The sequence below is a fragment of the Danio aesculapii genome, chromosome 7 (genome assembly GCF_903798145.1).
Source record: "Danio aesculapii chromosome 7, fDanAes4.1, whole genome shotgun sequence".
NCBI lineage: Eukaryota > Metazoa > Chordata > Actinopteri > Cypriniformes > Danionidae > Danio > Danio aesculapii.
Window position 1 is genome coordinate 888306 of NC_079441.1, and position 14966 is coordinate 903271.

General features: G+C 40.8%; 1 protein-coding gene across 1 annotated transcript; it reads left to right on the forward strand.

Moving 5' to 3' along the window:
* The first annotated feature begins 3908 nt into the window (after positions 1-3908).
* Positions 3909-14365, forward strand: LOC130231499 (butyrophilin subfamily 1 member A1-like). The gene is made up of 8 exons (XM_056460838.1): positions 3909-4278; positions 8032-8394; positions 8698-8991; positions 9298-9405; positions 9702-9722; positions 10529-10561; positions 13133-13180; positions 13267-14365. The coding sequence occupies exons 1-8, from the start codon at positions 4227-4229 to the stop codon at positions 13860-13862; spliced, it is 1515 nt and encodes a 504-aa protein (XP_056316813.1). The 5' UTR covers positions 3909-4226; the 3' UTR covers positions 13863-14365.
* The last annotated feature ends 601 nt before the right edge of the window (positions 14366-14966 follow it).

Genomic DNA, 14966 nt, shown 5'->3' on the forward strand with positions numbered 1-14966 from the left:
GGGATGTGAATCCTATATGCAGTTATTCTAAATGCAAATCAGCTGTTTTTATACGGTTGTTAAAATTGCTGACTGTGTAAACAAGGTGAACATAATGGAGTAGCGCACACCATGATGACCAAGTGCGATGTGATCCTGGATTAACATCTATGTTGATTCTGGAACACCATTCTTGTTGGAAAATGTAATCCAAACCTGTTTCCTACCCCTAAACCAAACCATAACTGTAGATTATTCCCAAAACCCAAGGGGAATAAAAGCTTGATAACACTCATATAGTAGTGCATAAACCTAACCGTGAGCCTAAACGTTAAACATATCCTTTAATTCTGATTGGCTGATTGGAATGTGATCAACATAGATCCAGGATTGTGTCCTACTTGGTGAAATGAGGTTGGCGATGAAGTTACTGTGTTGTACTATAGGTCTGAGTTTATCTCCCATTATTCACATTAAGCCAAAACCACCTCAAGCGAACACACAAACCTTTTTAGCTAATTAAGGGATTTTTCTCAAGCAAAACTTTAAGATGCACATTCACACAAGCTGATGGAGAACAAGCTAGTGTCAGCAAAAGTGAAGTGTGCATGATACTGGTAAATACAGGATTTTTCTGTCATCTATATTGTGCTAAATATAATTTCTACAGCTGATCTGACTGGCTGTGTGTGGAAACATTATTTTTGAGTGAGATGATATTATAGAGAAGTCGCTTTTAAATTAAACAATTAATTACAAGCGTGAAAAACTAATCTTTAATCAAAATCTGTCCGTCTGCTTCTGTCTGGAATGGCAGTTCTTCTCTGAGGATTCTGATTGGCTGAAATATGCTTAGCCACACCCCTAACCAGTATTTGAAAAACACTTTTGACTAGTGTCGGACTAGTTAGACTAGTGTTGGACTCGCAGCCAATCATCAGTAAGAGGCGTGTTTAGTAATTTTAGCAGAGAAATTTTAAAAAGGGGGCGTGGTCTTGCTGACTTTGGACGTGTTTTCTGTGGTGCTTTCAAACATTAAAGAGCCCATATTATAGATGAAATAGGGTCATATTTAGGTTGTAAGGGTCTCCAACAACAGTCTAATATGCATGCAAGGTCAAACAACACTTTTATAGTCTTATAATCTGCATTTATTTTTACCTAATTATCCCAGCGACTCCCATATGAATCGTTCAGCGATTCATTTGTTCCCAAACCCCTCCTCAGCGTGAAGCTAATCTGCGCTGATTGGACCGATGACAGCCTGCTGCGATTGGTCTACAGTGACAGGCTTCAGCACGAGACAGAGTGAAATGCCCAGCAGATAATCAACAATATAAAAGTAGTCACAGTGCACACGCGCTTCATAGTGTAAGGCTTTTCACTCACACACACACACACACACACACACAACCCTCCTCAGAAGAACTGGGGAGATCGACGCGAGTCTCCTAGCCGTCACACACTCTACCTGCTCTTTTTCTCTCTCTCTCTCTCTCAAACACACACACACACACACACACACACACACACACACACAAAACGCTCCTCAGAAGAACTAGGGAGAGCGATGCGAGTCTCCTGTCTCCTAGCCGTCACACACTCGACCTGCTCTTTTTCTCACACACACACACACACACACACACACACACACACACACACACACACACACACACACACACACACACACACACACACACATCACGCTCCTCCTCAGAACTAGGGAGATCGACACGAGGTCTCCTAGCTTACGATGGCCATAGCAACGACAAACGGCAGTGGAACGCGAGCTCACAAAAGCCTTTAACGTTAAATCCGTAAACAAAGCGGCACGCGTCGCGTTTTTAACGTGGCTTACATGTGATAAGAGAATATAAAGAGTAACCGCGTGTACTGTACCAGGTTAACAAGTAACAAAACACAATAAATACATAATTTGCAAGCTAGAGTAAACGAGGCAACAATTTTAATCGCACTTACTTACACTAGTGAATAAACCTCAACCACTGACTCTTCACAGTTCACAACTCATCTTTGGGTAGAGACTGTCAATATTATCCATCTGAGCACAGCGTGACTTCATTCGACCGGCGGCGTCTGTGTGTGTGTGTCTAGTGTTTTTTCTGTGTTAGTGGGCGGGGCCGCAGATTTCAAATCTCCCTGGTTTGCGCGCGTAACTACTGGCGAGGCTTGTGTTTCGTAGCTGCGTCATCGCGAAACACCTAATGACTCGTTATCAAGACGACTCGTTTGAAGCACTATGAGTCGACTCTTTTATAGATGAATCAATAGTTTTAAACACTGTACACTTACAGATTTAAGCCTTAGCTGGATATTTCACTTCACTTAGAGCTGTGTTACACACTACATGGAAGGGCATTTTCAAAAACCCATAATATGGGCTCTTTAACATTGTTTGGAAAAATTAATTTAGTGCTTTTTTTAAAATTCATGTGTAATCCGAAAGCTGGCACACAGTGTTAGTCTTAAGATGAATAATTAATACTCAAATTAATCCAGTGAAAAAAACTATTTGTTAAACTTTAATCAAAATCTGTATAGATTAAAGAACAGAAACCCTTCTATGATGACTCTGATTGGGCGACATATGCTTAGCCACGCCCCTCCAACTATTGAGGTGAGTGAAAGATGAGAGGTGGAGCCTTAAATACACCCTGCCCCCTACTCATTATTCCAATTCAGCTGGAAATACATGAGAGGTGGAGCTCAAAAAAAGCCCCCTACTCATTCGGTTTCAGCTGGAAATACATGATGAGAGGTGGAGCTCAAAAATAAGCCTCTCCCCTCACTCATTATTCCATTTCAGCTGGAAATACATCATCATGCTGGAATAAAAGTCTGCAGAAACTTCTGATTCACACAGACATTGCAGTGATCTCCACAAACCCCACGTTTGCATGCTCCACTATAATTGTCTGTCATGTGATGTGCTTATGATGATGTATTTCTGATGGAGCAATATAAAGTTTAAAGTTATTATTCATCATCATGTTAAGGCAGCTACATGAGCTGAGATATTGTGTGGATATTATCAAATATAAATTCATCAAATTCCTGTAATAAAATAATAGATTGGATCATTTTAGTGTAAAGGCGCTCAGTAAAAAACTAAAGGTTTCATTAATGAGCAGTATTGAGATAAAGAACTTCCTTGTGTTTTTATAAATGCTAATAATATTCAGTTTGTATCTTTGTACTGCATGTCTATTATAAATGTGTTGCTATAATTAAAGGCACGATGATGTGTAATGAAATGTTTACAGCTGTATTTAACATCACAACATGCCCACATCAGTCTCTTTACACTCACTGAGCATTCACTTAATGTGTCCTTATTAATCAGGAGTTTCAGTGTTTCTTAAGCACAAACAGTTTAACACAGCAAGAGTTCACACACTCCACTGTAAATGAGAACATGATCCAGTGTCTCCATCTAGTGTTCATCAGAGAACACAACAAACCTCCTCATGTGTTCTGGAGTCTGCTATACACATCTGCACTCATACCACAGCTCTGCTGAACGCTGGATTCTGATTAACTGATGGTCACTCTCAGGTGTTTGGTTATTGTCAGATAAAGGCACAGCTAAAGTAGTTCCGGCAGGTTTAAAGCGCATTACAGCTCCATATCACTCCGCTGAATGATCAGAGTTATTACAGTTATTCGATCACAGCGGGTTGGGTGGAGTAGGACCGGCGGTCTATTTAACTATATATTTATAGTTAAATGCAGAATATATAATATATACAGAATATATAATATACATATATAATATATGTTTGTCTCTGTAGTGTATGTTCAGTGTGTGTGTCTCTGTTTTGTGTGTTAGTATTGAATATCAGTAGTGAGTGTGTGAGAGTATGTGTGTGTAAATTATCCATTAGAATCAAACAGCCCTAAAACACACTAGTTTACAGCGCAATGATCAAATTAAACACACTGAGCAGAATAATAACAACGCGAATATGAAATATGATCTGATGACGCCTGTTTAGTGACGTCATCACGCTCATTTAGAAAGCGAAAGTAAAAAAATAAACGGCTTCAGTCAGAGTCTCGTCCATTTTCTCCTTTATATTTGCTCATTAATGCGCGGAAGGGCTCGGGCTGATCTACAGTCATCATTGTACCGTGTTAGCTCGTGTTTTCCCGGAGCTCGAGTGTGTGTCTGCGGTGAGTTCTGTCCTCGTGATTCTCCAGTCTGATCATAAACTCGTCTGACAGAAATGCGCTCGATTATCGGCCTTCTGCTGCTCAATCTCCTCACAGACTGCTCTGGTAAGAACACGACACACACATCTGTACTAAACTCTTTCATTTCGCTGTGTGTGTGTGTGTGGCTGTGATTTATTCTGGTTTACTCGGGGCTGGATGTATGCTAAAGAAACGTTCCCGGCCTAACATGTGATATGTGGTCTATAAATGGTACATATAGAATGTTATATGAGCCATGATCCATACTATAGTATACTACAGGGGCGTTGCTAGACATAAAGCTCTACTGGGGCACGCACTCCCATCTCTCCCACACACACTATATATATATTATAGTATTTGCAACTCTTTGTTAATGAATGCTCCAGCATACTGTAGTATTACAGTAGACTGATAAACTGTAATAAACACTTTAGATTTTACTACAGTAAACTGTGGTGTATTGTAGTATAATACAGCCTTATAGTTCTAAAAATCCACAGCATTGGGTTTCTATTAATAGATCTGTTCTGTTACCATAGAAACTACAATCACAGCAGATTAATTCAAGATATTTCAGTATGGTTAAAAATGGGTAATGCATACTGATAGTGATCTAATGTGTTACTAAATTCACTTTATCATCACATATCGCTGCTACAAACTCCTTAAATACAGTAAATGCTTTATTAATAATAAGAAAAACACTAAAGTGGAAAATACTATAGTAAATACTAAAGTACTTTAATAAATCTGTAGTGGTTTTACAGTTGCTTTGTCAGCACAACCACAGAAATGTAAACACACAACCCAATACTGTAGTTTTCTACAACTATAGAGTATATTATACCACAATACACCACAGTTTACTGCATTAAAAACATCTGTTATGAATGTAACCCTCATTCCACAAAGGAGGAAATGCAGACTGATCAGACTGGGGGAATTGCTCAGATGACCAATCCTCCCAATTGACCCATCGGTAAACCACACTCGAAAACAGACCAGTCGTGGCTTAGCAACTGTAGCTAGGCATGGGAGGTCTGTCCAGCTTTTAGAGTAAGAGAAACAAGCTGAAACCTAGTACATATGGATTGTGCTTATCTGATACCTAGTATCCCAAGAGTTTGCACGGGGTGGTGGAATTTTCCCCCTCCCAAAACCTAAAACCCAAGTGGAGGAATGTCAGTGTGAATGAAGCAGTGCAGGAGGCCTTAAACGCAGCACAATCCTCTCATATTTCCATCTGTTTCCAGCTAACATTATGAATATTTGGATAACATATCAACACAACAACACAGAGATATGATCACAAACTGTGAATGTGAGCACTTGTGATCAATATACTGATATATATTCACTTATTTAAGGCTGTCATGTCCCTATCATGTGGATATTCATCAGCAGTTTAGTCAACAGTGACGGTGTTTTAGCGCATTCGTGTCTGACTTTATCTTTGGTTTGTTTTGCTTAGATTTTATTTGCTGGTCTGGAAAATCTATTGGTTCACTTCTGCTGTTTCTATTTTGACTTTGCATTTCAGTTTATACTTTAATTGCACTTAACTGTATATTAGAAAATAAACTGTATTAAAGCACACGTGCTGACAGTTATAGGTACTGTACATTGTTATGGATCAATAATGCTGACATTCAGCACATAAATGTTCCCCTTCTGGCTGATCTTTCTATGAATGAACTCTGTAGAACAGCTCAGGCATGTCTCTGATTGGACAGTAACGCTATACTCTATTGCACAGCAATAACATTTCTGGCTAAATATGAGAAAACACAGTTTAACTTATGATAATTAGTTTTAAAAATTCACTTACCCTGGTGTGCCTCAGAGGATCTGTGTGCCGTCCACATTACTGCGCAGTGTGCCAACAGAACATAGCTGTGAAAGGGCTGGGTCTGCCTCCTCCACAGGCAGTTCTTGCTGGTTCACCACTTGATTCCTGGGGGAGAGAGTTTTGGGAACCTTGGGCACATAGCCAGGCTAGGGTCTCAGGTCAATATAATTGTTAGTGTGGTCCAAATTCCAGACTCAGTTCATTTGACTGAAAATGCCTCCAGGTCCCTGGCCCTCATGAGCCACTGCAATCAGCAGAGACACTGAGTTGAGTGGTTTAAAGGGGTTTCTGTGCAATACTCCCAGGACTACATAGAGATCCCAAAAAAACACAAGATGAGGTGTGTACTCACACTATGTACAGTTGCCTTAAACCGGGCCGAAGCATGCTTGTCCCCTCTCCTGTCTCCCGTGACAGCCCACACTCACATTACATTCGGGCCTGAACACACTTACGTCAGATGATGTGCTGTTCAGTAGAGAAGCGCTCTCGCTCAGCACAGTGGATATTTCTTTAGTTATATCGCTTTAGTCGTTTGATTTGCAGTAACACGCAGTCAAATATTTCACCGAACAGATCAGCCACTTTTAACGCTCATGAAGTCCTGGTGCTGCAGGAATTAGGAGGTTTGCTGAAGGTGCAGCTGTGGTGCAGTGAGGGGTCTTTAATAATCTACGACAGTTTGCGTTCGCTGTACAGTAAGAATGATTAATAAATGCATATCAAACAGTCCCTTAAAGTAACGTCTCGTCTTCAGTTTTGGGCTCAGGCACACTTTGCACTCACACTACAAGCGTACCGCGTCTGAGCCCAAGTGAACCGCGCTCTGGAACACCTCCTCCAACAAGGCCAGGGCCGGCCAACTGAACCACGCCTGAACCAGATTCAGAGCACTTACACTTCTCAAACCATCCAGGAAACGGGCCTGGGCATGGTTCAGATAGCATAGTGTGAGTATGCCCTGATTAAGATTCCTAACACCTCTGAGGTGTGACTGAGTAACCAGGTCATGCTTCCCAAGCGTCTTGCCATCCAATGCATCATAATGAGCAGAGACGGAAGCATTGTAAACCTTCAGTGTGGAGGGTGACAGCTTTTGCTCCAACTTATCCTGGAGAAAGGGAATGACTCCGATCAGGCAAATTCAGGGGTCTTTAGCCTCCTTGTTAGAGCAGTTGACTCCCATGTAAAGAATCACCTGTTCAATCCCAGTTCAGAGCAATTGGGTGGTGTAGGACTGGTGGGTTACATATGGAGCCCACATAAAGGTTCCAGAGATCTGGGCACAGGTGCCAGATGGTGCCACATCCCTGAGAAAGAAGGTCCTTCCTCAGGGGAATCTCCAGGAAGGGGCCGTCACAAGGAGAGTAAGATCTGGAAACAAGGTCCGAGTGGACCAGTGTAGCACAACCAACAACCCTGCTGCTTGTCCTCCCTGATCTTGCACAGGGTCAGTGTGAGAAGGGAAATGTATACTTGCACATGCACTGGTGCTAGTGTATCCGTGCCAAGTGCAGCCTCAGACAGTGAATAAAACAACTGGCCTCGTCTTGGCTGTGGTAAACAGGTCGACCTAGGCTGCACCAAAACCTTGATTAAACTTTATGTGCTGTTTTTAAAGAAGCAAAGTATTTAAGCTTATCCTGTGTCAAAAATAAATTCATGTACTGCTATTCCAATTTCACTCCAGTAAATTTCCGTAAACCTAAATTGGCAGTTTACCATGGACATGGCTTCTTCAAAGTGACCCAAAACTCACCAAGCAGGGAAGATAACATGGAGTTATAGTGCTCAGCAGAGTTAGTGACAGAGAGAGCAGAGATTGAGTTGGAAAAAATGAGATCCACATGCTTAACATTATGAAATGTAATCGTGGATGAATCTTTGCACATGCACGTGTCTTTTTTAACAAAGGATATGCAGGTGTAGATGTGTAATCTCTGAGGCTGTAGGTGCAGACTAACGGCTGTGTGTTTGTTCATCAGTGTCGTTCATCGTCACGGTTCCTCCTGGTCCTTTAGTGGCTCATGTGGGTTCTACAGTTATTCTGCCCTGCTGGATCTCTCCGGCCCAGAATGCTGAAGCTCTGGAGATCCGCTGGTACCGTCATGGAGAGTTCCGCAACACTGTACTCTTATACCAACGTGGCAAGATACAAGATGAACAGGAGAAGTCCTTCAGGAACCGCAGCTCTCTGACACCACGCTCGGATCATTCTGAAGGACTGAAGGGTGGAGATGTGTCTCTGAAGCTGGAGAAGATCATCATTCAGGATGAAGGTTCATTTCACTGCTATGTCAGTGGAGACAGTGCATATGGCAGTAAAGACCTGGAGCTGAAAGTCACAGGTCAGTCAAACCCAGCGTTTAACACCATAATTCCTCCACAATTAAAGGAGTAGTTCACTAACAGAATGATCAGCCTCCATTCAGCTCCTCTTCCAGCTGATTCCCTACAACCCAACAGTGACATCTTGAAGAAGAAGAAAACTCCTCTTGTGTTGAACAGAAGAGAGAAGTGAGAACATTTCATTCTGGAAGTGAATTGCTCCTTTGAAATAGTCGAGCAGCCTTCTGCTGTCCACTAGTGATGTCTTTACTGAAGTGGTTGTGTGTCTGTGTTGGTCTGATGGTCTGTCTCTGGTGGTCCAGCTCCAGGATCTGCTCCTGTCCTGTTCCCCAGGCCTCTGGATGACGACCGGCTGAACGTCAGCTGTCGCTCCAGCGGCTGGTACCCCGAGCCAAACATCACGTGGACATCAGACCAGGGAAAGACTCTGCCTCCTGCAGGAGTGTCTCTCCATCGGGGAGCAGACGGGTTATTCTCTGTCCACAGCTGGACCACCGTCTCTCCATCAGATGCTCAGCTGGTCTCCTGCTCCGTGTCCACTGCAATTGGAGAGTCTAAAGAGGGAAAGTTGGACATACAGGGCCTCGTCTCTTCAGGTTAGACAATGTACACCTAATGATTAAAGTTGCTGGATATAAAACTGACAAATGTCTGAAATACATCATCTGAGCAGTGGTTAGAGTGGTGGGAGCCAGAGTATAAGCAGAATGATCCCCATCCATGAGGAACTGCACATTTTAGAGTAGCGTTTTATTTAGGCCAGCCTAAGGCACACCTGTGCAATAATTGTGTATATATAATTTTCTTCTTAGAATATCCCGTTGCAACTTCGATTGTTCTACTTTAAATGACTGATTGATATAGTTAAAGGTGTTGATGTTCATCTGGTTTCTCTTTGTCAGATTCTTCAGAGCCATGGAAGGCTCTGTTTATCACCTTTACCCTCCTCTTCTGTGTCCTTCTGGGTTTGGCTGGATGGATGCTCTACAAATATAGCGGCAAACTAACAGGTTGGTTTGGTTTACAAAGAGAGTTCCTGTTCTTGATTCTGATTGAGCTGCATTTAAAGCTGTTGTACAATACTCTCGTGAAACCTTGCCATGTAAATTAAATATCTGTTTTATTACCCAATAATCCCTGTGAAGCCGTGGTTTACAGTGAATTCATACTCCGCTTCAGGTCAGCTTTGCTCTTAATCGTTTTAAATTCACTGTAAGCCACAACCTCTAGGGGTTTATTGTTTTAGTGTCCACTGTTTCTACTTCCAACAATTGCCATCTCATGATATTTTCTGTTTGTTTTTTAGAAAGGAAACATGCTGGAACAGGTGAGTATTATTCCTCACTTAACATCTAAACCACAGGTGTCAAGCTCAGTTCCTGGAGAGCCGCAGCTCTGCACAGTTTAGTTCCAACAGTGATTTAGTCAAACACACCTGATCAAGCTAATTGAGTCCTTCAGGCCTGTTTGAGACCTCCAGGCGAGTGTGTTGAAGCAGGGCTGGAACTAATCTCTGCAGGACTGCGGGCCCTCCAGGAACTGAGTTTGACACCTGTGATCTAAACACAGTTATGAGCCGGCTCAGAATAAGGCTGAGGTTATATTATAAAATAAATAAATGCGTTAAGTTGAATAATGACAGAGCATTACCTGATGTGGATGCTTCATCTTTTACCCATGTATACTTTATTTATTTACCTCCTAAAATAAAAGCATGAGTTTATAACATAAAACAGCATTATTACACACGTGAGCTTTGTGTAATCATCACCTCAAATCTAAATCAGAATCTGACTATTGGATAAGTACGTGACAGAGATTTGGTCTTTCAGCCTGAATGATTAAAGGTGTAGTTTAACAGTTCAGAGTCTTTCAGGTATTGCTGTGAACCAGGGGTCACTAACCCTGTACCTGGAGATCTATCTTCCTGCAGAGGTCAGCTCCACCCCTGACCAAACACACCTGCCTGTAATTATCAAGCGCTGCTTTAGGTCATGATTAATTGGTTCAGGTGAGTTTGATCAGGGCTGGAGCTGAACTCTGCAGGAAGGTAGATCTCCAGGCACAGGGTTGAGCAGCCCTGCTGTAATCAGTCTGGTAATGAGTGACTCCTGATGTTTTCTCTATTTTCAGACTGTGAGGATGTACATGTGGAGGAGAGAAAAGGTGTGAAGAGATGTTTGTTTCCACCCCTAACCCTACTTATTATTAGAAACTGTCACTTACTTTACTTTTATACTTTCCCTACTTATATATACACACACGCACACACACACACACACACACACACACACACACACACGTCTGAGAACGCAACTGAAGATGCATCTAGTTTGTATTTGTATTATTTTTTAATAAGAAATCATTTGAATCAGCATGAACAGAATCTTGTGCTGTGATATTAAATGAACTCTTGGTACAGACGTTCTGTCAAAGACGAGGTTTAAATCTTTTATGATTTCAGATTATTAATCAGTGTAGACTTTCTGCTACTTCAGACACAAAAACACATGCAGTTCCCTATAAATGTCTACCAGAATGTTCTGTGAATATGATCAAGCATATATAATCAAACTTTAAGGAACCTATTGAGCTTATTCAATGTGGAGGTGCGCTCGATTTCACGATTGTTTTAGAACTTCCCATTCAGTCACCTATAAGAGAGATGACTAGGAATAATAAACTGCAGAAAACGGTCAAACAATATAATAAGATCGGTCTGGAACATCACGCAGCAGAACCAGCTGTTTTTAACCTCTGATAGTGAATGGAAGTGAATGAGACGTGAAGTCTCGAGCCAAAAAAATTCAAATAGCTGCGGCCACTCGTACACGGAGAATAAGGTGAATACTGTGGGTCTGCTGAATGCTTGATCCTGATTGGCCGCTGGTCACTCTCAGGTGTTTGGTTATTGTCAGATAAAGACACAGCTAAAGTAGTTCCGGCAGGTTTAGAGTGCATTACAGCTCCATATCACTCCGCTGAATGATCAGAGTTGTTACACAGCTACAACAGTCAGACATCACAACAGAAAGCTTTGGAGGTTTAGGCGAAGTGTTATTTACTTTTATAAATATTACCCAAATGATGTTGAACAGATTAAGGAAATGTTCACAGTATGTCTGATAATATTTTTTCTTCTAGAGAAAGTCTTATTTGTTTTATTTCAGCTAGAATAAAAGCAGTTTTTAATTTTTTAAACACCATTTTAAGGTCAATATTATTAGCCCCTTTAAGCTATATTTGTTTATCGATAGTCTATAGAACAAACCATCATTATATAATAACTTGCCTAATTACCCTAACCTGCCTAGTTACCCTAATTAACCTAGTTAAGCCTTTAAATGTGACTTTAAGCTGAATACTAGTGTCTTGAAGAATATCTAGTCTAATATTATTTACTGTCATCATGACAAAGAGAAAATAAATCAGTTATTAGAGATGAGTTATTAACACTATTATGATTAGAGATGTGTTGAAGAAATCTTACGTTAAACAGAAGTTGGGGGGAAAAAATAAACAAACAGAGGCTAATAATTCTGACTTCAACTGTATGTAAGGGTTGATCAATGAATTGCATGCATTAAAAGATTTTATATAGAGGCAAAGAGCCACCTGACATGCAGCGGAGTGCATTTAAAATCCTTTTGCTAACTTATAACACTAGTTTTGCTCCATGTAGCAGAATATTTGACTGTGTTTTCATCATTTATAACACGTTAGATCTCCTAGTCCCCACGTTCAGAGAGAGAGAAAGCTTGGACATCAGAGAGATTTTGTGCATGCATGTAAATATGTAAATGACAGACAGTAAAAGCCGGTATTTCTGATCTTTTAATCTAATCGAATACTGCGAAAGCTTGTGCAGCTTTCATAATATACCAAATAAAAATTGCATTAATAGGACCAGATCAATTAACTATGCTTTATGAAAAGGCTGCTTTATGCATTGACTGATAAAATTACAGACAGATTTTTTCTCCAATCCAACTATAGATTATACATATGTTTTAGCTTTGATAAAAAAAATTCAACAAATATTTTAGAACATCGAAAGTAATTAACATATACGTCCAGTAATAATAATAACATAATTATAACATAACATAACAATAACATAATTATAATGCAAAGCAATTGATCAATCATTCAGCACACCCAGGCTTAGCTGTATCCCTGAATATTGCTTTAAATAGAATAAAATCTAAATCAAACATTAATTAAAAACACTAAACCACTCATGAAGCTGTATTGTATAATTAACACCAGCCCATCGGCATGGCATGTGAGCCGCTGTTTGAATAGAACGCAACCATATCCTCTTTCAGAAGTCTCATTTGCAGTCAAATATATATTTGTTTTTGGAAAAGAAGTGGAAACATATCTGGACAAAACCTAAGATTATCAACCACTAAATATTAAATCTCTGTCTCCAGCTCTCCAGGAATATGAATGAGCTCTACGGAGTAATGAAGGCTCCGGCAACTGTTATTCATAGCAGTCGCCATAGTTGCTGATAATGTTTGGGGAAGTGCTTTTATTAAAACTGCCTGGAACTGCCTGTGTGGTTAAACACATGTAATGCACATCCACCAGCCAATCACAATCAAGAATCTCAACAGACCATAAATTAATAAAGAAGAGAAAAACCTGTTTTTACTTTGTTTTTTGCAGAAATGTTATCATTTAAAGCTGTATTTTTCTCTCTTTTATATTATTAACATCTTTCTTTTTTAGTTCCAGTTCCAGTAGCCATGAATATGGAAGAACTGAGGAAACACGCAGGTGAGACATCTCGGTTATAGATGAATGATGTTAATATGATCTCATATCTGTTGAAATTAATGTTGTTTTATTGATTTTCCTCACAGAGCAGATCAGTATTGATCGTGAGAGTTTATCTCCAGATCTGAAGATATCGAGTGACTGTAAATCTGTGAGGGACAGTCCAGATTATCATCCCACTGCAGAGGGGTTTCCATATCAGTTATGTGCATTTGGAGCTCAACAGTTTACCTCTGGTCGACACTATTGGGAGGTACAGCTGGCAGCTCCACCAATCCCTCCTAAAATCTCCTGGTTAATCGGTGTGGTGAAACATGGTAATTATTGTGTAAAAGACAGATCTGCTTATACTCCATCAAGGGGTTTCTGGTTCTTGAGTTCAGATGGTGGAAATGGCTTTTACACAAACACTGATCCCCCAATAACCCTGTCCATATCCCCGAGGCCTGAGCGACTGGGAGTTCTGCTAGATTATGATGCAGGTCTGCTGTCGTTTTACAGCGTTAAAGAGAGTAAACATCTCCTGACCATGAGCACTAGATTCTCAGGCTCAATCGTTCCTCTGTTTAATCCTGGTGTAGGCGACGCAAGTCCACTCAAAATAGTAGATTGTCCAGTAGCTGAAGAATCACCTGCAGAGGTCACTCTACCTTTACTGAGTAACTGCAGCACAGTGGCCTGACTGACTGACACAGAGCTAACAGAAATAAACCTGAATGTTTCTGTATATATACACTAGCTGGGGCTCTATCCTAATGTGAAGAAAAAAGGTTTGGAAAAAGATTTGCCATCCAGTTGATTTAAGTAACAGAATATAGTATTGGTAACCTCAGCAAGCTGCAGGAAACACGGTGAGCATAATGGTGTTGAAATGTTCGCTACATCAGATTTTATTAGGGAAATGTGTTTCCATCTCCCATTATTCAAATTAATAATAATAATAATTCTGCTTATGGCCATAACACCCTGGGCACGCCCGATCTCATCTGATCTCGGAAGTTAAGCAGGGGTGGGCCTTGTTAGGGGTGGCACCGAGGGTCATGCTGTGGCCTCACAGCAAGAAGGTCGCTGGTTCGAGTCCCAGCTGGGTCAGTGTGTGTTTCTGTGTGGAGTTTGCATGTTCTCCCCGTGTTGGTTTCCTCCGCGTGCTCCGGTTTCCCCAACAGTCCAAACACATGTGGTATGATGAATTAATAATAATTCCCTACATTTATACAGTGCTCTTCTGGGTACTCAAAGCACTTTTGGAGATTGGGAGAATCCCTTCATCCATCAACCTTCAGCATCCAGTTAGATGGCGCGATGGCAGCCATATTGCGCCAGATTATTGGTAGAGAGGAGCTTGATGAAGCCAATTATCATATAGGGATGGTTCAACAGAGGCCACCGGGCAAATTTGGCCAGGAGAACGGGGTTATGCCCCTACTCTTTCTGAAGGATATCTTGCAATTTTTAATAACCACAGAGAGTCAGAACCTCAGTTGAACATCTCAATTGAAAGATTGAGCGTTTCCACACACCTGTTTTATGCGCATTTTAGAATATTCGCAGAAACACCCTGAATAGAAACATCAAGATGCGCATAAACTATAAAAATGAGTAGGAAAAATGTGCATATAAATATATAAACTCCAGCATGCGCATCAAAACAGTCATGTGATTTTGCTTCAACAGATCATGTGATAAAATGGCGGAAAGTGACGGGTGTGTTTGCGTGGATGATGAGGTGTGAACACTCTTTAATGTTAAATACGAGAAAGAAAAGACGAGCATCCTTGACGGAGAA

Bases quoted from the DNA above. Each gene is read 5' to 3' on its own strand.
- LOC130231499 (XM_056460838.1), top strand. From the start codon at position 4,227: ATGCGCTCGATTATCGGCCTTCTGCTGCTCAATCTCCTCACAGACTGC. The intron at 8,395-8,697 runs GTCAGTCAAACC...CTGGTGGTCCAG, and splicing joins CCTGGAGCTGAAAGTCACAG to CTCCAGGATCTGCTCCTGTC. The intron at 9,723-10,528 runs GTGAGTATTATT...CTCTATTTTCAG, and splicing joins AAGGAAACATGCTGGAACAG to ACTGTGAGGATGTACATGTG.